Source organism: Triticum dicoccoides, chromosome 2A, assembly GCF_002162155.2.
Source record: "Triticum dicoccoides isolate Atlit2015 ecotype Zavitan chromosome 2A, WEW_v2.0, whole genome shotgun sequence".
Classification (NCBI taxonomy): Eukaryota; Viridiplantae; Streptophyta; class Magnoliopsida; order Poales; family Poaceae; genus Triticum; species Triticum dicoccoides.
In genome coordinates this window covers 89,038,004-89,065,825 of record NC_041382.1, presented here as the reverse complement: position 1 = coordinate 89,065,825, position 27,822 = coordinate 89,038,004, and the positions used below count along the sequence as shown (strand labels likewise).

Below are 27,822 nucleotides of genomic sequence, written 5' to 3'. Positions count from 1 at the left end.
CGACGAGAAGCCAGTCGGGACCTTCATACTAAGCAGGCATTCAAAGAAGATTTCCTTCTCTTCTTTGGTAAGAGCATAGCTGGCAGGACCTTCATGCTGCTTTGGAGGCATGCCGTCTTTTTCGTGCAAATGTTGCAGGTCCTCCCGTGCCTCAGCTATATCTTTTGTCTTCCCATACATGCACAAGAAGCCTAGCAGGTTCACACAAAGGTTCTTCGTCACGTGCATCACGTCGATCAAAGAGCGGACCTCTAGGTCTTTCCAGTAGGGTAGGTCCTAAAATATAGATTTCTTCTTCCACATGGGTGCGTGTCCCTCAGCGTCATCGGAACAGCTAGTCCGCCGGGACCCTTTCCAAAGATTACGTGTAAATCATTGACCATAGCAAGTACGTGATCACCAGTACGCATGGCGGGCTTCTTCCGGTGATCTACCTCGCCTTTGAAATGCTTGTCTTTCTTTCGACATTGATGGTTGGTCAGAAGAAATCGGCGATGGCCCAGGTACACATTCTTTCTGCATTTATCCAGGTATATACTTTCGGTGCCAGCTAAACAGTGTGTGCATGTGTGGTATCCCTTATTTGTCTGTCCTGAAAGGTTACTGAGAGTGGGCCAATCGTTGATGGTTACAAACAGCAACGCATGCAGATTAAATTCCTCCTGTCTGTGCTTATCCCATGCACGTACACCGTTTTCATTCCACAGCTGTAAAAGTTCTTCAACTAATGGCCTTAGGTACACATCAATGTTGTTGTCGGGTTGCTTAGGGCCTTGGATGAGAATTGGCATCATAATGAACTTCCGCTTCATGCACATCCAAGGAGGAAGGTTATACATACATAGAGTCACGGGCCAGGTGCTGTGATTGCTGCTCTGCTCCCCGAAAGGATTAATGCCATACGCGCTTAAAGCAAACCATACGTTCCTTGGGTCACCTGCAAACTCAGCCAAATACTTTCTCTCAATTTTTCTCCACTGCGACCCGTCAGCGGGTGCTCACAACTTCCCGTCTTTCTTACGGTCCTCACTGTGCCATCGCATCAACTTGGCATGCTCTTTGTTTCTGAACAGTCGTTTCAACCATGGTATTATAGGAGCATACCACATCACCTTCGCAGGAACCCTCTTCCCGCAGGGCTCGCCATGAACATCACCAGGGTCATCTCGTCTGATCTTATACTGCAATGCACCGTATACCGGGCATGCGTTCAAATCCTTGTACGCACCGCGGTAGAGGATGCAGTCATTAGGGCATGCATGTATCTTCTTCACCTCCAATCCTAGAGGGCATACGACCTTCTTTGTCGCGTACGTACTATCGGGCAATTCGTTATCCTTTGGAAGCTTCTTCTTCAATATTTTCAGTCGCTTCTCAAATCCTTTGTCAGGCACATCATTCTCTGCCTTCCACTGCAGCAATTCCAGTACGGTACCGAGCTTTGTGTTGCCATCTTCGTAATTGGGGTACAACCCTTTTTTGTGATCCTCTAACATGCGATCGAACTTCAGCTTCTCCTTTTAACTTTCACATTGTGTCCTTGCATCGACAATGATCCGACGAAGATCATCATCATCGGGCACATCATCTGGTTCCTCTTGATCTTCAACAGCTTCCCCGTTGCAGCATCATCGGGCACATCATCTGGTTCCTCTTGATCTTCAGCAGCTCCCCCCGTTGCAGCATCACCGTATTCAGGGGGCACATAGTTGTCATCGTCCTCTTCTTCTTCGTCGTCTTCCAGCATAACCCCTATTTCTCCGTGCCTCGTCCAAACATTATAGTGTGGCATGAAACCCTTGTAAAGCAGGTGGGTATGCAGGATTTTCCGGTTAGAGTAAGACATCGTATTCCCACATTTAGGGCATGGACAACACATAAAACCATTCTGCTTGTTTGCCTCAGCCACTTCGAGAAATTCATGCACGCCCTTAATATACTCGGAGGTGTGTCTGTCACCGTACATCCATTGTTGGTTCATCTGCGTGCATTATATATAATTATGTGTGTCAAAAGTAAGAAAATTAGACAAGTATCTATCTAAAGTAAGAAAATCAGAAAGAAAATAAGAACAAGAGGCTCACCATGATGGTGCCGGCGACGAGATCGGCGCGGGCGATCGACGGCGGTGAAAATGGGGACGGGGCGTGATGGACCGCTAAATCTAGACAAATCTCGGGAAAAATGGAGCTCCGAGGTCGTGCTTCGAGAGGAGAAAGCTTAACTAGTGTCGCTCGGGCATTTCATCGAACACCTCATGTGCATAGGAGGTGAGCTAGAGCATCCAAATGCCCTCCCCTCGCCGGCCAGAAAAAACAGAGCACTGTGGAGTGCTCTGCCGCGGCGAAGGGTATATATACGCAACTTATTTGTCTCGGTTCATCGCACGAACCGGTACTAACGCCCCCCTTCTGTCCCGGTTCTAGTCACGAACCGGTACCAATGGTTGTGGCCGAGGAGCGCGGCCCATTGGTCCCGGTTCATGCCTAGAACCGGTACAAATGAATCCAGACGAACCGAGACCAATGCCCACGAGGCCCCGGCCGCCCCCCTGGGCTCATGAACCGAGACTAATGCCCCCATGGGTCCCGATTCGTGAAGAACCGGGACTAATGGGCTGGCCAGGCCCGAACCAAAGCCCTGTTTTCTACTAGTGCTAGGAGGTCTAGGAGCACGCTCGACATGCTGCTTGGGCATGCACATTGCCGTCGTTTCGTTGTCATTTTCCCACCTGTTTGGGAAAGGGTGTAGAACCGTCATTGGACTGATTTTTGTGTTTGTTTTGTCGGTTTTACCGGTTTCCCTTTTTTTCATTTTTCATTCTTTTTTTCCTTTTTAAAATTTGTGAACACTTTTTAAATCTTTGTATATTTTCCAAATTAAGGAATACTTTTTGAACCCCTAGACTTTTGAAATTTGATTTTGTTTTGAACATTCGCAAAGTTTTTTAGAATTACATGAATATTTTTATAGTTTCATGAATATTTTTAAATTTTGTAAAATTTTCTAAATTATGTTTTCTAAAATTATTGAACATTTAAAAAAATAGCAGCAGTTTTTAGACGGGTTTGAGAAGAAAAAAAACCACCCGAGCCTTGTGTAGCAGTAGCACCGACGAAACTGAATAAAACGACCAAAGTGAGTCGGCCCACCACGTGCCTCACTAAGCGCCTCACTGCAGGTGTTTGCACTGCGCCTCACGGACACGGTGAGGGTTTGTGACAAATAGGCAGTGCGAACATTTAAGAACTAATTGTAGCAAAATATCTATTTTTTATAAATATTTCTTAAAATTCTGAATAGTTTTTGACAAATGCAAAAAATGAAAAATGAGAACAATTAAGTTTTGAATAAAATGTTAATATCTGAACAGTTTTTAAAGCTAACATTTTTTGAAGGTATGAACATTTGTTTTCAAATATGAACATTATTTTTAAAATTCCAGAATATTTTTTGCATTGTAATTTTTTCTAAAATCGTTTTGAAAAGGGACAATTTTTAAAATTCTGATTTTTTTTAAAACGCAAACATTTTTTGAAAAAGCTCACACAAATTTTGAAAACAGTAACATTGTTTGAATTTATGGACAAATTTTGAAATAAGAACGTTTATGAAATTTATGAGTATTTTTTGTAAAAAGAAAAAGAAACTTGAAAATAAGGAAAAATTAAACTGAAAAAGGAGAAAAAGAAAAGGCTAAAACAGTTTCAAGAACCTTCTAGAAGGTTACCAACACTAGTCAGGAGTCGGATTCACCGCTTGCCCGCTCGCGCTTAAATGTGTCGGCCTAGTTCGGTGCTCGCTTGCTTCGGCTCTATGCGGAAGGTCGACAAAACAACACACTGAGCGTCGTATAGGAAACACGGTGTGAACTAAGTCCACGCGTGATTGAGGGGTAATCCAACGTCCGAAATCGCACAAAACCTTGCGGCGGTTGTTTGAGCCGATTCTGCCGCCGCAAGCGTTCTCTTGCACCCGGCACATCTCTGCCCTATCCCTACACACATGACCTTGCTGCCAAGTGCGAGCTCTGTGCATCATCTGTTTCAGGTAATATTATTACTCGACACCTTTCTTGGTGCCTGATGCGGGGGGAGGGGGGATTCTCTCTCACTCTCACATTTTTACTAGTTTTTTTCCTTCTACAAATGAGGCAACTAAGTGTTAAAAAGAGAATGCTTTGTTTTCAATCAAGTCCTCTGTATATGCTAGTACTAATGTAAATTGTAACCCTACATGTTCCTTAAAAAAAATTGTCAGGACAGATTTTGTTGGCATGTTCTTTAAATACTCCGGCCTCCCCTCTCTCGAAATCCCCACTCTACCACAAGAGTGTCGCCGGGCCGCATGCCGCACCAGTGCACCACCTCCAACTCCATCACTGCCGTGAGATCGCCGACACGTTTCCGACGAGCTCAACCACCCATTCAAACCAGCCGCCACCACCATTGCCCTCCACGACAACCGACGCATCTCCTCAACATCATCCGCACGCCCAACGATCACTGGGCGTTGATTTCATCGAGACCCGAGCCTCGCCACCACCGCCGACACCATGCGTCTCAATTGCATCGTGTTCGCTAATGCTTACTCCAAGTCTCACCATTATCATTCAAATCATGAATATGAGTGGTATAAATACTTCTTACGTGTAAAAACAACAATAATAAACTTTTTTACGGAAGAAAAACGACGTGCAGTCGCTGCCGAGTACTCCCTCCGTCCGGAAATACTTGTCATCAAAATGGATAAAAGAAGATGTATCTAGACGTATTTTAATTTTAGATACATTTTTTTTGTCCATTTTGATGACAAGTATTTCCGGACGGATGGAGTAGACATTAACACGGCCGAACATCACCGATTTTTTTATTTTTTTTGAAGTGAACATCACCGATTTAACCAACGCGACCCATGTGAAGCAAATGCGGAAGAAAATTCAAGCCACAAAATCGCGGCAACAGCCACCGAAAACGAGGCCATCGGAAAAGTCAGCAAAATGAGAAGGAAACGGAGAAAATTCGAGATGCAATTGGGGAAAAGAAAATGCGAATCGGCTGGCGACGACGGCGACGTGTGGAGTGGTGGCGGCTGGTCCCAAGCTCGGGCACACCGGTACCGATGCCGATGCTCCTCCCACTCCCCCCAGCCCAGCTCACCTAATACGCTCTCCCTTCTCTCTATCCACCCCCACCTCGCTCGACTCGCTCGCCCGCCCGCGCCTCCCGCCGTCTCCGGGCGATGTCGTCGTCGTCGCCGCCGCTGTCGCCTCGCGGGGCGGAGGAGGGGGAGGAGGATGGGGGCACCGGGAGCAGCGGCGGCGTTGGCGGCGGCACGGTGTTCAGCTACGGGGAGGCGGGGTACTGGGACGCGCGCTACGTGGAGGAGGGCGGCGCGCCCTACGACTGGTACCAGCGCTACGCCGCGCTGCGCCCCTTCGTCCGCCGCTTCGTGCCGCCGGCCTCGCGCCTCCTCATGATCGGCTGCGGCTCCGCTCGTACGTCCTCCCCCCTCCCTCTTCCGCTCTCCTCCAGTCCTCCTCACAGCTCCGTAGAGACTGTGCTCGAACTGAAGCAGCCAGCGTGTTGGTTGTGCTCGTCGTGGCGGTGCTCGCGCATTCGTCCGTCTCTCGTTTCCGGAAGTAGAAGTTTCCTTTCCTTTTCCTCTCCTCCTTTTCAGGTTCGGTTCAAATAGGTGCTTGATTGTGATTCGTGAATGGGGGTGATTGGCACGGACCAGCGAGTGAGCGATCGATCTTTTGGATTAGATGCTTGCACAGAGCACGGTCAGCGTCTGTTGGGGTCGAAATTTGCTGTCACGGCAATAGTTTCCGGATAGCTCCTCGGCTAGGTGTATCTATTATATAACAACATGGCAATCAGATAATGTCATTCTATCAGTCCACACTCCACAGGCTGATATATATCACTTCCAGTAATCTGATAATTGTACTCTGGATGGGATAATGTGCTATAGTGCTACAGTTAGGCAACCTGTGAATTGATAGGGTTGTGATGTTGATGCCACACAAAATCAGTGGGGCATGCACAGTGTGTAAGTTAATTTTTCAGAGGGACTATGGAACCACACATCTGAATTCTGAAACCAGCACAGCTCTGTATGATAATCCAAACCAAAACCAACCTTGGCTCCACTTGCTGCCCAGTAACTCAAAGTTGCTCTGGGCTTTTAGTATCGTGGTGAGACTATATGTGCTGCATCGACGCGTTAAATGCATGGCAGCACATTTGAGCGTTGTGTCCTATTGTGTTACATTAGTCATAGTTTCGTCACAGATATTTCAGTGCTTATGCACACACACTAGGGGTTGGGTTTTGCACCCTTGATAGGCTGATCTGGATAGAGTTTAGGATGCATTCTAAATCTAGGCTCGATTATTACACTCCCTGTGCTAATTTTAAATTTTCTCCCCATGCTCTGCTGTTCGTAGTTATGTCAGAGGATATGGCCGCTGATGGCTACATGGAGATAATAAACATTGACATTTCTTCGGTTTTGATTGAGATGATGAGGAAGAAGTACTTCAATCTCCCACAGCTACAATGTATCCTTTAATATTTTACATTCCCTCTTTGTCCGGGAAGTGCAATCTAGTTTCTGTTGATTTCCTTATGAGCTGTAGACATGCAAATGGATGTTAGAGATATGAGTAAATTCTCTGACGAATCATTTGATTGTGCCATTGATAAAGGTGTGAGTTTCTTCATGCTACAGTGGCTTTCTAATAAGTATTGAGTCTATTGACAACACTTTGCTTAATACCGTTTGTTCTTTCTGTACATTTCTTAAAGGTACTTTGGACTCTTTGATGGTAAGTAGGTAATATTCTGTCATTGTGTCTTTTCCATATTTTGGTACTACTTCAACATCGCGGTCTTGTTGCTTCCAGTGTGGTGTGGAGGCTCCTCTCAGCGCAGCTCAGATGGTCCTGGAAGTGGACAGGTTCTTAATACTTTCACCCCCATTGAAGCATCACTGACAACCTCATGTACACCAATATATTGTTAAGTTCAGCATTCCTGCATTCTTATCAGTGGTATCTTCTGATTGTAGGCTACTTAAACCAGGGGGAGTCTTTATGTTGGTACGCGGTTTGGATAAGTTTCTTTGTAGTGCAGACATAATATGTCATTTCCTGCCACTGATTATAACGATCATTTTTGTTTCTGAACTGCTAGATAACTTATGGTGATCCATCAGCGCGAATTCCTCACTTGAACCAACCAGTATGCAGTTGGAAAATTGTACTGTACATTCTGCGTACGTATTACTATTATGTCAATTCGCAGATACGTTCAATTTTGGTCCGCAATGTTAAAAACTATTCCTGCTTAATAAAAATAGAATCTCTGTTTGCTTGCTCATGAATAGGGTTTGCCCCATGTTTTGTGTAAATTTGAGCTTTAACTTGTGTAGTCAACACCATTGAATTCACAGTAGTGTACTCCCTCTGTCCGGAAATACTTGTCATCAAAATGGATAAAAGGGGTTGTATCTAGACATATTTTAGTTCTAGATACATCTCTTTTTACCCATTTTGATGACAAGTATTTTCGGACGGAGGGAGTAGTTCATAAGAACTTTACTTATAAGATTAAAACAGAACTGTAGCATGATCATTTTTTAATGCATTGCAGCAAGACCTGGATTCAAGGGAAACATAAGAAGATCTGTCTTCGACCCTGTTCCACTGACTGAGAGTGGTAGATTGCCTGAGGGCTTTGTTCTGGAGGATCCTGACTCTCATTATATTTATGTCTGCAAAAAGGGCCAAGAATTAACAGGGATAGATTCTCCAACCTTAAGCCACTTGAAGTTGCAAGATTCCGAGTGAGCTGTAGGATAATTCATCTCACAATATTTGTGCATTGTTGTGATCCTTACAAGATCAAACAGCGTGATGCTGCCACCATTATGGCCATCCAAAAATAGAAAGTGCGCCTTTGCACGAGTATACATTTTTTCAGTGATCTTGTAAGAATCATCAAGTTATTATATTGTGTTACCACTTGTTGTAATGCGGTGCTGGAAGGAGGATGTGATTGTTTGGCACATTTGAGGAACAGAATTTGTCCCAGTTTCATCCTCTGTGGAATAGAAAAGGAATTGCCATTATTCGTTGATTGTATTTTTGTTTGTGTGGAAGTAAAAACACTATCAGTTTCTTCAAGGAGTATATTCATGTGGTATGTTCTGAGTTTCTGCAAAAATTCTTGTTGCTGATGCCTTGAGATATCTGAGGCTTAGTCATATTGCAAGTTGCAGTGCTTTTATTATGCTTCTTAGCACATGGAAGGCAAATATTCAGATTTTGTAGTATCATTGCTTTGTTACCAAGATATAAATTTCATTCCCCTGGTTAGTCATTGTAACACATGGAGGCCCCAGCTTTTCAGCATGCAAGTTTGGCAATCACTATTCAGACTTGATAAAAGTCATACATACTTTCTTTCTATGCAAAATCATTTTGCTGGCCTGCAGTTTCATGATCTGCGAAATGCGTAGATTTGATACTTCAATGGCTTTCTATATCTTACTTCACTTGATTTTGCTTGTTTCTTGTACTAAATGAAATTGATACAGCAACTGAAACCATGCAGCTTGGGATCACAGAGTTCACAGCATCCCCTGGTTTGGAGCCAACATATAAATTTCATTCCTGGTAAGTCATAGCAACATATGGAGGCGCAGCATCCTTTGGAGGCACCAGTATTGCAACATGCCATTTTGGCATAGATCTTCAGACTTAACAGAATACACCATACAGTTTCCTATCTATATGGAAGCATTTGCTGACCTTGAGTTACATAGTCTGCGGAGCGCATGAGTTGATGATGGGTTTCTGTATCTAATTTTACTTGATTTTGCTTGTTTCGTGTACTTGAATCAAATGATACAACCTGCGAAGCTGCTGGTGTACTATCTTTTAGTGTAAAAACTTCTTTTCCTTTACTAATTTTGTTCGCATTCTTTGCAGTCAGGGAGAGCTTTGCCTGCAAGGAAGTTCTGGACAAGCACAAGCGCTCGCCGTGGCTGGTAGCTGGGGACCTCATGGCCTGCTCCTCTAACAGTTACCAAGCTGAGATCACCCTTGTACTGCACAATGTATCCGCCCACCTCTCCGGCACCCTGCGTTCACAAGATCGAACAGAACAGATCATTACATTTACCGAGTCCGAGCAAAAGCAGGTAATGATCATGACGTGACAGCTTCAAGTTTTAAGATTCTCCCGAGTTTATCATCGGTTTCGAACTATTTCCGTGCACTTCTTTAGCGACTGAATTATGAAAGTTCACCACAGTTTGTTTGTTACTAGCTTGTTGTTGCAGTGAACAGATTTGGGAAGGGAAGAGGAGAGTGCAAGTGCGCACCTTGGTGCTGCTGAACCATGGCCTCCATTTTGCCGCCACAGGGAGCTGGAGCTGGTTGACAGAGAGTCTGCTGGAAGTGACGGGCACTCTCCCGTCAGTGTCTCCACTGCAAACAAAAGGTCAGTGGCCATTATTTTCAGCATTGCATCAACACCACAAACCGTTTCACTTCTATTCTGGAATGTCGCATCACACTCTAATTAAGTAGTACTCCCTGTGTAAAGAAATATAAGATCGTTTAGATCACTACTAATCTGAAAATGCTCGTGATACACACCTGTAAACCCAGACTCTGATGTTGTTCTTCATCAGCTCCCGGATAATAGGCAGGACCGTTTTGGCGCTGTCGACCCAGCGTGTCAAGACCTCACTGAAAACAAAACAGATGGAATATTTTGCGAATTACGCCATGGTCCGAAGAACAAGAAAAAAAACATGATCTGTCAATGTGATCGAGATGTAGAAGATGTGATTGCACATGGGCCACCCAGTCATCGGCATGGGCAAGTAGCAAGAGGAAAACAGAATCCCTAATAATTCAACCGCATGTTGCGCAAATGCATGTGCACAAACTTAAAGAAAGCAAGAACATATGGTGGTAGTTGCAATTCGGCATGTGCGCTGGGATGACGCCATGAATATAGGAAGAAGAACTAAATAATCAGATGATGCAGGTGATAGCACCATCAGACCTTGGTATCATGGTATGAGCACATCTTTCCTCGAGAACACGCGATATTAACTAGAGTATTCAGGTGGAGCTGGTACTACGCATGCATGACCTATCTTCTCATTTGTTAATTATTAACTCGAAGAAAATTGCCTCACATCTACTCCCTCCGTTCCGAATTACTTGTCGCAGGTATGGATGTATCTAGATGTATTTTAGTTCTACATATGTCCATTTCTGCGACGAGTAATTTGGAACGGATGGAGTAGATGATGCGCTGATCTACATCTAGATCATGCGCGGCAAGTTTGAGCAACCAACCAGCCTTTACAGTGCCCTAGTATTAAATTACCACATTGCTTACAAGTTTGCATCTACTTTCTTGTGATGCACCTACCTACCTACCGTCCATGCACGCCGGGGGCATATACACAATATATAGTTACTGGATCATCATCTAGATCTTGTTGCGTAGCCTAGGATATTGGTAGGATGAAGTGTTGGTCTAAACTCTGAACTGGTCTGGTGGATGAACGCTTTTCGTGCAAGGGTATTGATTAGTGTGATGTGTGTCTAGCGTGAGCAAGGGTTCACTGGAATCAATCGATATATATGATTGCCTCCTCCTCCTCCAGGTTGTGCAGCACGCACGCTAAAGCGAACGACCTGGTTAGTACTACTCTCTCCGTTCTAAATTACTTGTCTTGAATTTGTCTAGATACGGACGTATCTAGACTCATTTTAGTGCTAGATACATCCGTATCTAGACAAATCTAAGACAAGTAATTCAGAACGGAGGGAGTAGTTAGTAGTTGAGGCATGTCGCACAAAAGAAACCCCAATAATGCAGTGCCATGTCGACCCCTGATTGGGCTTCCTCGACCGGTCGGTCTCAGCTTGATTGTGCGCCGCACTGTGCTCCCAGATCATCACTGACACACACTTGTGCCGTCGTTGCCTAAGGGATTGCAACTTGCAAGGCTCTGGTTGGTGCAAGCGATGGCCGGCTTAAGATATTTTTCGTCCAAGATAATGAAAGATGAAGTCTTCATATTTTTCTATTCTTTCTTGTTAACACTAGCTTAATTAATCTTGTTAGCTAAATTTGGGCAACTACCTACATTTTGTCAGGGAAAGAAAAGTGGTGGAGCGAGTAGGATTGTAGGATGGGTGTAGTGTAGTGTAGGGCATACGGCATACCTGCAGGCCGACCAGGGGTGGTCGAGGCGGGTGGCGTTGGCGTGCATCGCCTTCTGCACGTCCGGGCGGTTGAGGTACGCGTCCACGTAGTAGTCCGTGCACGGATCGAAGTTTTCGATCTGGCCACACGTAGAGCCCAAGCAAACTTAATCACTAAAACCAATCAACATCCCTATGATGATCATGTCAAAGAAAAAACATCCCTGTGATGATGATCTAACTAACTAGCCTCATCGATCGGTTAGCACTTAGCACTGGCAGTACGGTGCTGCCACTGTACCGGCTGTGGTGTTGGATGGATGGAAAGGCCGGAAGAACGTACCGAGGGGGCGATGGGCGGCGTGACGAGCTTCTCCGACTGGCAGTTGGGCGCGTAGATGTTGTAGATGTCGATGTCCCGGAGGCTCTCGCCGGCCTCGTCCGACGCGTCGTCGCAGAGCGCGCTCGTCGCCGCGCCGGCCGCCGTGAAGTTGCAGTTCTTGTCGATGCCCTCGGCCGTCTCGTCGGAGATGAGCGCGTGCGTCCAGAAGAAGTCGTACATGCCCTTGTTGTCCGTCCAGTCGTTGATCACCGCGTTCCCGATCTGTCCGTTTTTCACACCACACAAACCGTCGTCAGGGGTGACAGGACTGAGGTTGACGTGTGTGGCCGGCCAGATTCTTACCATGATGCCTTTGAGGTTGATGGCCGGGGAGGCGTGGCGGAGGATGTCGTGGGCCAGCTGCGGCACGTAGTGGCCGGCGTAGCTCTCGCCGGTGATGTAGAACTCGCGGCCCTTGTACTCCGGGAAGCGCTCCAGCCAGTTGGCCAGGAACAGGTACGCGTCCTCCGCCGTCTTGTTGTCCCCGCTCCGGCCGTAGTCCGCCGTCGTGTTCGAGTACGAGTACCCCACCCCCGCCGGGCTCTCCAGGAACAGCACGTTCGCCGCTGCACCATGTATTGCCCCATCGATCACTTGTCTTGTCAGTAACTGTCAATGGCTCGCGGGCCGGAGACGCGGTGAACTCGAGAGCGTGGTGACTGCGTACCGTGGTTCCAGGAGTAGGGGTTGCGGTAGAGCGTCTTGCCGTCGCTCATGACGCGGAACGGGCCGAGCTCCTCCATGGCTCCGTACCCCAGCGACGAGCACCCGGGCCCCCCGTTGAGCCACAGGAGGAGCGGCTTGCCCTTGGACGACGACCCGTCGCCGTTGCCGCCGACGGCCTCGGCGAGGTAGTAGAACAGCGCGCGCCCGGCCGCCGCGTCCACCGTCACGTACCCGGCGTACTGCGCGAAGTCCACGCCGCTCGGCTGCCCGGGCAGCGCATCCACGCGGTCGGCCTCCTTGCGCCCGGCCTCCGCCGCAGCCGCCACCGGCGCGGGTCTACCCGTCGCCTTCGTCGTCGTCTCCTCCGCCAGCGACTCCCAGGACGCGCGGGAGGACGGCGACCCGCGCAGCCGGTTCAGGTAGTCGCCCTGCCGCGTGCGCCGGGGCTTCGCCGTCGCGGCCGTGCCGGGGCCCAGCACGAGGCATTGCACCGCCACCAGCAGCACGAGTGCCACCGCTGGGCTCTTCATGGCGCGCGCCGGCACTGCTCGGTCGGACGGTCGTCGGAGCGAGCTAGAACACGCTGGAGCGCACTGAGGACGGCGGGTGTCTGCGTCGCTGTGGCCTGGTATTTATAGGGCGGGAACCCGGAGGCCGGAGGCTACCAATTGAATTTGGACGTGGGACAAATGGTGACGGGTAGGAGCCCGCCGGTGGCACGGTTCTAATCCGATACAAGATAGATCGTCCATTTGATCCGTCCATGCGTCCACTAGGCACATGCTTGCGAGAGCAGCGTTTTGGCTCCCAGGCTCCGATGAGCCCCGGAGTGAATAAAAAATAGTTAAAATATTAAATAAATTCAAAAGATTACAAATTTTTTTGTAGAGAAAGATGACTGAGTGTGTTATGTCCATGCCAAATTTCAGAGCATTTGAAATTTGACATGCATCCCACACACTCAATCATCTTACATGAAAAAAAATCTTGAATTTTTTCTACTAATTTTTTTAAAATTTATTGGTCACCCGGTGCCGATGAGCCCGGGCTCATAATTGGATATCCCCGTGCTTTCATGCTAATGAATTTCTTCTGTTGAGCCCCATTTGCTGTTAGTCTGGTACTCGACAGAGAAGGGAACAGTGAAGTTGCAACTTGCAAGTTTCGTACTTGAAAACATAGGTAAGGTCATGCGGTTTCCTTTTCCTCCCACGCCACCTACGTTCTCAATTTTATCGGGTTTTCCCCACCGGTTTTTCCTTGAGAACCATATTTAGTACAGATGAAGTATATATAACGAAATACTTCCTCCTTCCATCTATATAGGGTCTAATGCGTTTTTTTAAGACCGTCTTTGACTATTGACAAGATTAACAGTACATGACATGCACAATGTGAAAAATATATCATTGAAAGCTCCTTTCACACATGAATTTAACGGTGTGCTTTGTGTAAGTTGCATGTCATATATTATTACTCTAATATTTGATCAAAGTTAGCCTCGAAAAATGCATTAGGCCCTATATAAATGGAAGGAGGGAGTATGTATTTGGCAACCCTGTGACAGATTGCAAAAATGCCACACCACTTGGATGCCGTCCATTTCAAATCCGACGCATGAGTTGGATGCCATCAGTTTTTTGATCGTACGGTCGCGATCTCGCCACTGGGTTGCTGGAAACGGAGAGGATGGAGTAGATACATATTTACGCATGCATGCCACTGCGAAGTGAACGCATACCGATTCGTTCGACCAAAGTCAAGTGGTTCCTTTCCTCTCTCACCATGCCGCGATAAGATGGAACTCCTGTTCGCCGCGGTCGTCAATACTCTGTATTCCTCCACCTCGATCCCATAGCTCGTCCTCAATCTCACCGCCGGCCGGGCCGGTCGTCCCTGTAGACTTCTTCATCAACGCCCAGTCGTTCGACTTCGATCTCAACTCCGCCGCTCGTCCTCGACCTCACAGCCACTCCACTCGTACACCACCGGGTTGGTCGCTTTCCCCGTCTGAGCTGATGTAGGATCTAGAAGTAGATGTGTCTAGAGGGGGGTGATTTGACACATAATGCTCAAGTTGCAATTTTTAAGCCTTTTCGGTTTAAGTGGAGTTTAGGCACAATTTCAACACACACAATACATATCAAACAAGCATGCAAAGAGTATATAGGCAGCGAAAAGTAAAGCATGCAACTTGCAAGAATGTAAAGGGAAGGGTTTGGAGAGATCAAACGCAATTGGAGACACGGATGTTTTTCCCGTGGTTCGGATAGGTGGTGCTATCCTACATCCACGTTGATGAAGACTTCAACCCACAAAAGCTAACGGTTGCGCGAGTCCACACAGGGCTCCACCCAAGGGTAACGGTTGCGCGAGTCCACACAGGGCTCCACCCACGAAGGGTCCACGAAGAAGCAACCACCCACAAAGGGTCCACGAAGAAGCAACCTTGTCTATCCCACCATGGCCATTGCCCACACAGGACTTGCCTCACTAGCGGTAGATCTTCACGAAGTAGGCGATCTCCTTGCCCTTACAAACTCCTTGGTTCAACTCCACAATCTTGTCGGAGGCTCCCAAGTGACACCTAGCCAATCTAGGAGACACCACTCTCCAAAAAGTAACAAATGGTGTGTAGGTAATGAACTCCTTGCTCTTGTGCTTCAAATGATAGTCTCTCCAACACTCAACTCTCTCTCATAGAATTTGGATTTAGTGGAAAGAAGATTTAAGTGGAAAGCAACTTGGGAAAGGCTAGAGATCAAGGTTCATATGGTAGGAATGGAATATCTTGGTCTCAACACATGAGTAGGTGGTTCTCTCTCAGAACATATGAGTTGGAATGGTGTATGCGTTCTGATGGCTCTCTCTCCGAATGAAGAGGAGGTGGAGGGGTATATATAGCCTCCACACAAAATCCAACCGTTACACACAGTTTTCCAATCTCGGTGGGACCGAATCAACAAACTCGGTCGGACCGAAAATGTAAACCTAGTGATCGTTAGAGATTTCGGTGGGACCGACTGGATCAACTCGGTGGGACCGATGTGCTAGGGTTAGGGTAAATCCAAAACTCGGTTTGACCGATTACTCAAACTCGGTGGGACCGATTTGGGTAATAAGTGAAACTGAGATTTGGCCAAGCAAACTCGGTGGAACCGATTGCATATCTCGGTGGGACCGAGAATATTGCAATGGGTAACAGAGAGTTTGCAAGCCCATCTCGGTGAGACCGAGATCCCATCGGTGAGACCGAAATGATTAGGGTTTGGCAGTGGCTTATGACAAGTGAAACTCGGTGGCGCCGGATAGGAAGAATCGGTAAGACCGAGTTTGACTTAGGGTTTAGGTCATATGTGGAAGTGGGAAAGTAGCTGAGGATTTTGGAGCATATCATTAAGCACATGAAGCAAGAGGCTCATTAAGCAACACCTCATCCCTCCTTGATAGTATTGGCTTTTCCTATGGACTCAATGTGATCTTGGATCACTAAAATGTAAAATGAAGAATCTTGAGCTTGAAGCTTTAGTCAATCCTTTGTCCTTAGCATCTTGAAGGAGTTCCCACAACCTTTAGTCCATGCCACTCCATTGTTGAACTTATCTGAAACATGCTAGATAGAAATGTTAGTCCAACAAGAGATATGTTGTCATCAATTATCAAAACCACCTAGGGAGCACTTGTGCTTTCAATCTCCCCCTTTTTGGTAATTGATGGCAACATACATCAAAGCTTTAGATAAAGATATAAAGAACAGTAAGTAAAGCTTTGGAAGGACATGTAACGAGCATAGGCTCCCCCTACATGTATGCACTCATGTAAATATGAAACATAGAGGCATGTGAGAGCATAACCATGACAGAGTAGGCAATATGTTACATGCATCTTGGCCATATGCATCAGAGCAAAAGATTATCAAGGAAAATACCTTCATGCTCATGAGTCCTTCTTGCAAACAGTATGTACATAAGCAAGAACTCCTCATACTCATGATTTTGATGCATATACTTACCTTGTGGTCTTGAGTTGGCTTAGGATGGAATGGACCTGCACAAACAAGGTTAGATAACACAGGTACGTCCACTAGCCAGAGCAAACAAAAGAAACCACAAGAATACCAAGACTGGGATGACATGTAGAGAGTGAGTACAAGGTACCACATTGAATTCAACATGTCCCCAAGAATAAAGATATGCAATGAGTTTGACTGATTTCTTTTCCTTAGGTGTCTTGCTCCCCCTGAATCGTACATGGGATATTGGGAGAAGATAGGAAACAGAAAATCAGAGCTGAAAGATATGAATAGAACTTAATTCAAATGAGTTCATATGAACATGTCTTTCCCCCAAAAAGACATGTGGCATCTCTCCTCTTGAACATCAAGCATCTGGGATCCTTGAGTATTCTCTCCCCCTTGGAGATTTCTTTCTCCCCCTTAATATATGGGATCCTTGAGTATTCTCTCCCCCTTAGTACTTTCTCCTTTGTAGGTGATAAGCTTTTGATGTGATAAGCTTTGATGTGATCTCTCCCCCTTGGAGATTTATTTCTCCCCCTTAATATATGGGATCCTTGAGTATTCTCTCCCCCTTAATACTTTTTCCTTTGTAGGTGATAAGCTTTTGATGTGATAAGCTTTGATGTGATCTCTCTCTCCCCCTTTGACATCAATTTTCAAGAAGGTTTTTCCTGAAATCCGTCGAATAGGTTTGGTCCTTGAGATTCAGTACAAAGCAGGGAATAAAACTGTGATGCTTGTAGAGGACAAGATTCATTGAGTGGAGCCGGATCAGAAGAAATATAGAATATGTGGCAAACTGTTTTTCCTGTTGCGAAATCGGTGGCACCGAGTGGCATGTTTCGGTAGTACCGAAGGGATTCGGTTGGACCGAAAATGGCAACTCGGTGAAACCGAGTTCATCACAGAGAAAAACACTTGTCACCTCAGCTCACTAGTCAAGTAAGATCTCACAAAGATTTGCAATGAATTTGATGCAGAAATATGCAGAACAAGAACAAAAAAAAGAAAAGAGCGAAAGTTTCTAGATGAAGTTTTTGTTTTTGTTTTGTTTGAAAAAGAAGGAAACAAATATGCAAGGGACAAATGCAATAACTCAGAAAAGAACACAAGAGAACTTCATCTAGAATTGGGCGGTGACATAGTCACCTATGTTAGAGTATATTGACTTAGGAGTCAAGTGAGAACACTTGATCATAGGTCATACTCATCGTTTAAGCTCAAAATGGGGTTACCATTTTTTGTTTAAGCATCTTGATGTATTCACACCTTGTTGAGTTGCTTTGACTCATGTCTTGGAGTAAAGCTTCTCTAAGATGGAATAACATACCTTGGGTGGTGGTGTGGTTCTTGCTCATGTAGTTGTACTTGTGTGGGTGCTCAAGGTTGATGTAGTTCATCAAGAGTTGGGAGCACCACTTGGAGTTTGAGTTCATCTACCTACATGGGTTAGTTCTTGCAAGGAAGAGCACTTGTGTATCCAAAAATGACAATCATGAAGCTTAACATAGAATTTGTCAAAGGATATGTTTGAGTGGTTTTGTGCTTCCCCGTCTTCAACCACTATTGTGCAGAGTCTTGGTGATGTAGAGATTGCTCAAGATATGAGTGAGTCGCAATCTCATGGAATTAGATTCAACCAAGCACCTACATGGTTTAGACAACATGCAAGGTGCAAATATATCCAAGACATAAGATAGTTATCATAAGAAATATATCATGGATTAGTCATAAGCTCATGTCTTGCATGTATCCAATGGAGTTTCTACTCCAAGTTCGAAGCATCAATGATGTTCAATTCTCCTCTCAACCTGCAAAACACTTTCTCATCAAGTGGTTTAGTAAATATATCCGCTAATTGCTTGTCGGTGCGAACATGCTTAAGATTGATGTCACCCTTAGCAACATGATCTCGAATGAAATGATGACGAACTTCAATATGCTTAGTTCGAGAATGTTGTACAGGATTATGACCAATTTTGATAGCACTTTCATTGTCACAAAGCAGTGGAACATGTTTCACATAAATCCCATAATCTTTAAGAGTTTGGGTCATCCAAAGTAATTGAGCGCAACATGAACCAGCGGAATGTATTTCGCTTCGGCGGTGGATAAGGATACCGAGTTTTGTTTCTTGGAAGACCAAGACACAAGAGATCTGCCAAGAAATTGACAAGTACCCGAAGTGGACTTTCTGTCAACCTTGTCTCCGGCATAATCCGAGTCAGAATAGCCAACAAGATCAAAAGAAGACCTCTTAGGATACCAAATGCCAAAGTTTGGTGTATGGATTAAATATCTCACTATCCTTTTCATAGCCTTAAGATGACAATCTTTAGGAGCAGCTTGATATCGTGCACACATGCACACACTTAGCATAATATCGGGACGTGAAGCACATAGGTATAACAATGTACCAATCATAGAGCGATAAACCTTTTGATCAACAGGTTCACCATCTTTGGACAAATCATTATGTCCACTAGTAGGCATGAGTGTAGACATACCTTTGCATTCTTGCATATTGAACTTCTTGAATAAGTCCTTGGTGTACTTTGTTTGAGAGACAAATGTACCTTCCTTAGTTTGCTTGATTTGCAACCCGAGAAAGAATTTGAGTTCACTCATCATAGACATCTCAAACTTCTCTGACATTAGCTTTCCAAACTTTTCACTAAAGAGAGAGTTAGTTGAACCAAATATGATATCATCAACATAAATTTGGCATACAAATAGTTCTCCATTAACCCTTTTAGTAAAAAGAGTAGAATCAATTTTACCAATTTCAAAACCACTTGTAGTAAGGAACTTGGTCAAGCATTTATACCATGCTCTAGGAGCTTGTTTAAGACCATAAAGAGCTTTGTGAAGTTTGTAAACATGATTTGGTTTCCTAGGATTGACAAAGCTGGGAGGTTGTTTGACATAAACTTCCTCCTCTATTTCTCCATTTAGAAAAGCACTTTTAATTTCCATTTGGTACAAGGTGATATTATGGTGATTAGCATAGGCAAGTAAGATGCGAATGGACTCAAGTCTAGCAACGGGAGCATACGTCTCACCATAGTCCATACCTTCGACTTGTGTGTACCCTTGGGCGACGAGACGTGCTTTGTTGCGAACCACTTGTCCATCTTCATCTTGCTTGTTGCGAAACACCCATTTGGTACCAATGATGTTGTGGTTGTTGTCGGGCTTCTCAACCAATGTCCAAACTTGGTTTCTCTCAAAATTATGTAGCTCTTCATGCATAGCGTTTATCCAATCCGGATCTTCCAATGCTTCTTCAACCTTCATTGGTTCAATGCTAGAGATGAATGAATGGTTTTCACAAAAGTTAGCTAAACGAGTTTTTGAGCGAGTGATTCTCCCGGTTTGTATATCATTGAGGATTTGCTCGACGGGATGATCTTTGGAATTCTTGCTCGAACTCGTGAGAGCTTTTGCTTGGGTCTTCGTTGAACATCTTCTTCATCTTGTTATTCTTCTTGGCCTTCTTCATTGTTGACGTCGTCGTTCTCTTGTCGTGGTGGAGAAGGAGGTTGTTGATGTTCATCTTGACGTACTTCCTCGTTTTCTTCATCTTGGTGTGTCCCACTTGTGGATGCTTCCGTGTCGATTCTTGGTTCACCTTGTCATGAAGTAGAAGCTTCCACTTGGACGGATGAAGTACTCTCCTTCATCTCCGTTGGACGAATTTTGCCGATGGACAAGTCTTGAATTGCTTCTGAAGAGTCTTTGTCTCCTACATCAATTGGCAATTGCTCTACTTGCGAGCCATTAGATTCATCAAACTTCACATCTACCGTCTCTTCAACCTTTCGGGTGAAATTGTTGTAGACACGGTAAGTGTGAGAGTTTGAGCCATAACCAAGTAGAAAACCTTCATGAGTTTTAGGAGCAAACTTTGAACGACGATGCTTATCAAGAATGTAGCACTTTGAGCCGAATACTCGAAAGTATCCAACTTGGGGTTTGTTACCGGTGAGAAGCTCGTATGCCGTCTTGCCGAGTAGCTTGTGAAGATATAAGCGATTTGTTGCGTGACAAGCTGTCTCAACCGCTTCTGCCCAAAAGTGCTTTGGCGTCTTGTATTCATCAAGCATCGTTTTTGCCATCTCGATGAGCGTCCGGTTCTTCCTCTCAACAACTCCATTTTGTTGAGGTGTGTACGTAGCCGAGAACTCGTGTGAAATCCCTTCTTCGTCAAGAAAGGTGTCCATATTTGCGTTCTTGAACTCCGTTCCGTTGTCACTCCGAACCTTCTTGATCTTCACATCAAACTGATTTTGGGCCTTCCTAGCGAAGTTTCTGAAGATCTTCTGAACCTGCGACTTGTCATTAAGAAAGAACACCCACGTAAATCTTGAAAAGTCATCAACTATAACTAGACCAAAAGAATTTCCACCGAGACTCTTGTAGGCGTTGGGACCAAAAAGATCCATGTGAAGTAGCTCGAGTGGCCTCCTTGTGGTCATGATGTTCTTCACAGGATGTCTTCCTCCAACCTGTTTACCTGCTTGACAAGCACTGCAAAGTCTATCCTTATCAAATATGACATCGTTAACTCCAAAGATATGATTTCCTTTAATAAGCTTGTCAAGGTTTCTCATGCCAACGTGACCTAGTCGTCTATGCCACAACCAACCTTTTGAGAATTTAGCAACAAAGCAAGTTTTAGGTTGTGCTTTTTTAGAGAAATCGACAATGTAAAGATCACCTCTACGCATACCCGTAAAGACCATTTTATGATTGTCTCGACGAAATACTTGGCAATCTACCTCAGTAAATAGGACATTCAAACCGAAATCAGCAAGTCTAGATACTGAAAGTAAGTTGTAGCCAAGAGATTCAACGAGCATGACATTTTGAATGGAACTATCATGTGAGATGGCCACCTTACCAAGGCCAACCACTTTACCCTTTGAATTATCACCAAAGGTGACATATTTTCGAGGGCCGTTGTTTTCAGCAAGCTCACGAAACATCTCTTCATCTCCGGTCATATGATCAGTACATCCACTATCAAGAACCCATTCCTTTCCTCCTGATTCATATCCCCGAAGATTTGCCATAAGACCAAAATGTCTCATTGCATCATCAAGATCGAAGTCACTATCATCATCATCATAATATTCATGTTCATCATGATCTTGTGACTCATCATTTCCTAGAGAGGGTAATTCATTAGATAAATGATCAAAGTGGTTACTTTTATGAATTCTTATAGCTTTGAATATGATATCATTAATGATTCCAACATCTCCTTTAGCATGCTTAAGATTGGCAAGTTCAAAAAGACATTTACCAAAACTAGGATCACTAGAGTTCATCTTACTCAAGGCAATAGATTTATGGAGAATTTCATCCAAAGTTTTCAAGGAATAATCGGGAAATCGTTCCTCAAGAAATCTCCATATGGTATAGGCACAATTGTGAGTAGGCAAACCAGCAATCAAATTTTTGGGTAATCCTTTAATGATGAGCTCAATAGTTCTAAGATTGCGAATCATGTCAATATCTTCATCTAGGGTAGGATGCAAAGGATCAATATGAGGTGCACAAGGGCTAGCAATATACTTGTTCAAATGATATTGATTGAAGATTACAAGCATCTCATTTTTCCACTCATGGAAATACTCTCCATCAAGAATAGGCACTCTATGTCTAAGACTCCCTAATGTAGACACATCCATCTTCCTCCAATGGTGATTAAACCAAGGCAATGGAGACCGAAGCTCTGATACCACTTGTAGGATCTAGAAGTAGATGTGTCTAGAGGGGGGTGATTTGACACATAATGCTCAAGTTGCAATTTTTAAGGTTTTTCGGTTTAAGTGGAGTTTAGGCACAATTTCAACACACACAATACATATCAAGCAAGCATGCAAAGAGTATATAGGCAGCGGAAAGTAAAGCATGCAACTTGCAAGAATGTAAAGGGAAGGGTTTGGAGAGATCAAACGCAATTGGACACACGGATGTTTTTCCCGTGGTTCGGATAGGTGGTGCTATCCTACATCCACGTTGATGAAGACTTCAACCCACGAAGGGTAACGGTTGCGCGAGTCCACACAGGGCTCCACCCAAGGGTAACGGTTGCGTGAGTCCACACAGGGCTCCACCCACGAAGGGTCCACGAAGAAGCAACCACCCATAAAGGGTCCACGAAGAAGCAACCTTGTCTATCCCACCATGGCCATCGCCCACACAGGACTTGCCTCACTAGCGGTAGATCTTCACGAAGTAGACGATCTCCTTGCCCTTACAAACTCCTTGGTTCAACTCCACAATCTTGTCGAAGGCTCCCAAGTAACACCTAGCCAATCTAGGAGACAACACTCTCCAAGAAGTAACAAATGGTGTGTAGGTAATGAACTCCTTGCTCTTGTGCTTCAAATGATAGTCTCCCCAACACTCAACTCTCTCTCATAGGATTTGGATTTAGTGGAAAGAAGATTTAAGTGGAAAGCAACTTGGGAAAGGCTAGAGATCAAGGTTCATATGGTAGGAATGGAATATCTTGGTCTCAACACATGAGTAGGTGGTTCTCTCTCAGAACATATGAGTTGGAATGGTGTATGCGTTCTGATGGCTCTCTCTCTGAATGAAGAGGAGGTGGAGGGGTATATATAGCCTCCACACAAAATCCAACCGTTACACACAGTTTTCCAATCTCGGTGGGACCGAATCAACAAACTCGGTCGGACCGAAAATGTAAACCTAGTGACCGTTAGAGATTTCGGTGGGACCGACTGGATCAACTCGGTGGGACCGATGTGCTAGGGTTAGGGTAAATCCAAAACTCGGTTTGACCGATTACTCAAACTCGGTGGGACCGATTTGGGTAATAAGTGAAACTGAGATTTGGCCAAGCAAACTCGGTGGAACCGATTGCATATCTCGGTGGGACCGAGAATATTGCAATGGGTAACAGAGAGTTTGCAAGCCCATCTCGGTGAGACCGAGATCCCATCGGTGAGACCGAAATGATTAGGGTTTGGCAGTGGCTTATGACAAGTGAAACTCGGTGGCGCCGGATAGGAAGAATCGGTAGGACCGAGTTTGACTTAGGGTTTAGGTCATATGTGGAAGTGGGAAAGTAGCTGAGGATTTTGGAGCATATCATTAAGCACATGAAGCAAGAGGCTCATTAAGCAACACCTCATCCCTCCTTGATAGTATTGGCTTTTCCTATGGACTCAATGTGATCTTGGATCACTAAAATGTAAAATGAAGAGTCTTGAGCTTGAAGCTTTAGCCAATCCTTTGTCCTTAGCATCTTGAAGGAGTTCCCACAACCTTTAGTTCATGCCACTCCATTGTTGAACTTATCTGAAACATGCTAGATAGAAATGTTAGTCCAACAAGAGATATGTTGTCATCAATTATCAAAACCACCTAGGGAGCACTTGTGCTTTCAGCTGACCTCCGAGATCGTCGCTGTTCTGGTTCCCATATGTGCTCGTCCCTGTTTTGCTTGTTCCTTTTGAGGTGAGCGAGGAAACTCCTCCTTGTAAACACGTCTGAGCTCGTCCTTCCATGCTCGTCCCACACAATAGCAGCATTCGTCTGAAGGTCAGGTGCGGAAGCTAGACAACACCTTCATGGACTGATAGGTTCGGGTACCGGCTGCAACCCTCCATTACATCAACCGTAAGGTATAAATTCTAGGTAAGATCTGAATTCTAGGTAGGTGAGTTTTCTGGATTTTGTTGTACTAGCAGAGTAACTAATTCTAGGTGGGTGCTTTTCTGAATTCTGATGTACTAGCAGAGTAGCTAGTAGAGAATAAGCCGCCTGAGTGTGCTGGATCCTGGTGTGCAAAAATGGTTGATATATATGCACAGATGTAGCACATGTATCAGTGGCATAACCATATTATTATGATGTATTGCTAATCTGCCTTGACAGAACAGAACATAATCAAGATTATTTGTCGTTGTTCTTTTTCCAAAATTTTATAGTTTCGTCTGATTGAGTATGATTTCTTCTCCACATCTGGACATGATTCAGTTCAGCCATGAGCCATTCATACGATACTTGACGGTTTTGATTGTCTTCGACGTGCACATGATTAGCTCATAGTTTATATGGTGGGTTATATGTATGTTGTGAACAAGAAACTAAAAGTCCAAGCTCTATTCTGGATGTGACCTTCTTAGACCATCCTGCTGCTAGTTCAAGGAACCATATAATGCTGCCTCATGAGATTTTTCATCTAGTACATATGCAGAAACTTCATTAGCCTTCTATAAAGTAACATGCTCACATGAGAATGTTTGTTGTGAGAGTACTTGACCTGGGTTAGCATCTTAGCATGACATTCTAAACAAGCAAAATTACATTTTATTTCATTTCTGCTTGACGTGTCATGAACATATGTTGCCCATATTAACCATATCCATATTCTATTTCTATTTGTTGAAAAAATAACCAGGGTAACTTTTGTGTAAATAACACGGTAATATGTGCATTGCAGACCTGTAATGTAGGTGCAAACACCGGGATATTTTTAGACCCGAAGAAAAAGTTATTGAAAACATACCCATTGTAAATTCTTTGTAAGTAGTATGGTATATATGCACCATATACCTGATAATTTACGTATAAACACCGTAGTAACTATGACCATGAGAGAATTGTTGAAAATATACCCCGGTAATTTTTGTGTAAATAGCATGATAATATAGGCACCACAGACGTGATAACCTACGTACAAACATCATGTTAACTTTGACCATGAGAAAGAAAATTATCAAAAAGATACACCTGGTAAATTAAGTGTAAATAGCATGATAATATACGCACCGCAGACCTGATAACTTAGATGATAACATCAGGGAAATTTGAACCCGAGTAGAAAAATTGTTGAAACATACCCCCCTAAATCTATTTGAAAATAGCGGTAATATACAAACCGCATACCCAATAACTTGTGCAGTAACTTTGACCAACGAGGGGAAAAGGTTGTTGAAAACTATACCGCGGCAACTTACGTGAAAATAGCACGGTAATGTATGAACTGCATACCCGATAACTTACGTAAAAGCAGCGCAGTAACTTTGACCAAGGGGAAAATAGTTGTTGAAAAACACACCCCAATAACTTATGTGAAAATAGCACGGTAATGTATGACCCGCATACCCAATAATATACGTAGAAAATAGCTTATCGTTTTTCTTCTACTAAAAAAAGTACAGTAGTACCTTATGTTCCTCTATTCTATAGAAAGGATGATCTTTGTTGGCCTTGTTCTGCTGAATTTATGTTCCTCTATGTTCCTCTATTCTATAGAAAGGATGATCTTTGTTGGCCTTGTTCTGCTAAAACATATCTGGTAACTATTATGTGTATAATATGATATTTTATGCACCACACGCCTCATAAATTACGTGCAACAACATGGTAAGTTTTACTGGGGAAAAACACCCCCGAAAACTTACGTGAAAATAGCACGATAATATACAAACTACACACTCGATAATTTACATACAAACAGCGCGGTAACTTTGACTAAGGAAAATTTGTTGAAAAACATAACCCTGATAATTTATGTGAAAATAACACCGTAATACACGAATTGCATACCCGATAACTTGCATACAGACACTGCGTTAATTTTGACCAACGAGGAAAAGAAGTTGTCAAAAACATACCTCGATAATTTATGTGAAAATAGAATGCTAACATACGGACAACATCCCCGATTACTTACATCCAAACATTGCGGTAATTGTTTTTACCAAAAAGAGGAAATATTGTTCAAAAACATACGCTGGTAACTTATGTGAAAATAATATAGTAATATACGAACCACATATCCAATAACTGATAATATACGAAATCCATACCTGATAACATAAGTACAGAAAATACGATAATTTTTTGGTAAGGCTACCAGTTTGGATTTTTAATGATCAAAATCTTTTATTTTTGTTCAATCTTGTCTCAGGAAGGTACAAGTAGCATGTACATTGTGTCTAATCACTAAAGTGCTAGCTCAGCTGGAAATTTCATCCAATTTAGTATGGGAGGGTCTCGGTTCGATCCTCTGATGTCCCATTTTTTTTGTCTATTCTTTAACTGCCGGCGGCCTAGAAAATTGGGAGGGGGTTCGTTCTAGAGGTGCGGGTCGAAGGGAGGGGTTCGTTCGACAGAAAATCGAGAGGGATGGGATCGAAGGGAGGGGTTCCTGAGGCGGGATGCCCAAAAAATCAGGAGGGGTCCTCTCGAGAGAGGAGGCGGGATCGAAGGGAGGGGGTCAAGGCGGGATCGAAGGGAGAGGGTGGTATGGTACTTTTGCAATCTGTCACACGGTTGCCAGTTATGACAGTCCTATATATAATCATGTTTTCTTTGACAAATCGATCAGAAAACACGGACAATTATAGTACTGTTTTGTCAAAGATCTCTTTGCGTTTCGTCGATGAGATGATAAAGGTTGAGGTTGATGGTTTCTTCATCAAAACCCATGGATTTAGTTAAACCAATCGTGCACTTAATTTGATCGCAGACGCGGCTGTCAAGAAACTAATAAGTACTCCTTCGTTGGGTTAGGAAGGAATCTTAGGTGGTCTTGTCGGTACAAATCGTGGATTGTGCGCAGACGACGTCGATTTGACCGATCCACTATTGAAAGTTGAGAAGACCCATCTCATCGCCAGAAGAAAGATCTTTCTCACGGTTGCCTCTGCTTAATGAAAGAACGAGCCTGCCGCGTCTTGTCTTGATAATCACACACGGATGATATGGAGGAGTCATAATCAGTCAGCCTCAGCGGCGTCGTGATCAGTCATAACCATCTAGAAGACCAGAGGTGTTCACCCATTCAGCCAAATAATAATGACAAGGGGACCAATTACCGGACGGTGGTGTGACCGGTGTCTTTAGCTGCAACGCATGTACGAACGTACTGTAGCTGCGTATGTGCGCCTCGTGCATTTTGGCCCTTGCGCTGTATAATAGTGAGGGTGGAAAGAGCTTTCCGCCCACGTACTGCGAATCTGCCGTGGCGGTGGCTGCGGCTGCGGCTGCTCCAGCTAATATCATTGGTTTGGTTGAGCAAGCTCGCGATTAGGTAGTCGATTGCCACCAAAGTGTATGATTTGGACATAAGCTTGGTCAGCATTTGGCCAGGCAGAATGCTCAACGTGACAGGTCGACGTTCATCGCTAGTGCCGGACGACGGTGTGGCCTCAAACCTGGCGGCTGGCGCCCAAATCCGGTCGCCGTCGCCGTCGGTCTCAGCGCACCTGTGTATGATTGCTGCGTGGATACCCCGCAAAAAAATAAATTTGATTGCTGCGTGGATATGGAGGCGGCGCGGGTCGCACGATCACCGCGCGGCAAATGGCTTTTCTTTCTCTTTGACAGAGGATAAATTTTATTTACTCGAAATGAAGCATTAAGCGGTTATAAACACGATAAACACACATCTGCCTTTTTCATACTTATAATGCACATAACCTACACCAGCACACGTAAAACAAACAAACACACCATATAAGACCA

At 44.4% G+C, this 27,822-nt stretch overlaps 2 protein-coding genes across 2 annotated transcripts; one reads left to right on the top strand and one right to left on the bottom strand.

The window, feature by feature from the left end:
- Positions 1-5,193: 5,193 nt before the first annotated feature.
- Positions 5,194-8,149, top strand: LOC119353507 (EEF1A lysine methyltransferase 4-like). The gene is made up of 8 exons (XM_037620127.1): positions 5,194-5,497; positions 6,452-6,565; positions 6,644-6,712; positions 6,813-6,832; positions 6,911-6,963; positions 7,075-7,105; positions 7,200-7,281; positions 7,659-8,149. The coding sequence occupies exons 1-8, from the start codon at positions 5,242-5,244 to the stop codon at positions 7,853-7,855; spliced, it is 822 nt and encodes a 273-aa protein (XP_037476024.1). The 5' UTR covers positions 5,194-5,241; the 3' UTR covers positions 7,856-8,149.
- Positions 8,150-8,636: 487 nt separating this feature from the next.
- LOC119353506 (serine carboxypeptidase II-3-like) lies at positions 8,637-12,897 on the bottom strand. The gene is made up of 7 exons (XM_037620126.1): positions 12,292-12,897; positions 11,928-12,190; positions 11,586-11,846; positions 11,264-11,382; positions 9,671-9,763; positions 9,394-9,499; positions 8,637-9,150 (listed from the first exon to the last, which is right to left on the bottom strand). The coding sequence occupies exons 1-7, from the start codon at positions 12,818-12,820 to the stop codon at positions 8,974-8,976; spliced, it is 1,548 nt and encodes a 515-aa protein (XP_037476023.1). The 5' UTR covers positions 12,821-12,897; the 3' UTR covers positions 8,637-8,973.
- Positions 12,898-27,822: the final 14,925 nt, after the last annotated feature.

What these genes read in the sequence shown, in the direction of transcription:
- LOC119353507 (XM_037620127.1), top strand. Translation starts at nt 5,242, where the DNA reads ATGTCGTCGTCGTCGCCGCCGCTGTCGCCTCGCGGGGCGGAGGAGGGG. An exon ending in CAATCTCCCACAGCTACAAT is followed by an intron (nt 6,566 to 6,643) that starts GTATCCTTTAAT and finishes TATGAGCTGTAG; the next exon opens with ACATGCAAATGGATGTTAGA. An exon ending in TGATTGTGCCATTGATAAAG is followed by an intron (nt 6,713 to 6,812) that starts GTGTGAGTTTCT and finishes CATTTCTTAAAG; the next exon opens with GTACTTTGGACTCTTTGATG.
- LOC119353506 (XM_037620126.1), bottom strand. Translation starts at nt 12,820, where the DNA reads ATGAAGAGCCCAGCGGTGGCACTCGTGCTGCTGGTGGCGGTGCAATGC. An exon ending in CCCCTACTCCTGGAACCACG is followed by an intron (nt 12,191 to 12,291) that starts GTACGCAGTCAC and finishes TACATGGTGCAG; the next exon opens with CGGCGAACGTGCTGTTCCTG. An exon ending in CATGGTTCAGCAGCACCAAG is followed by an intron (nt 9,151 to 9,393) that starts GTGCGCACTTGC and finishes TTGTGAACGCAG; the next exon opens with GGTGCCGGAGAGGTGGGCGG.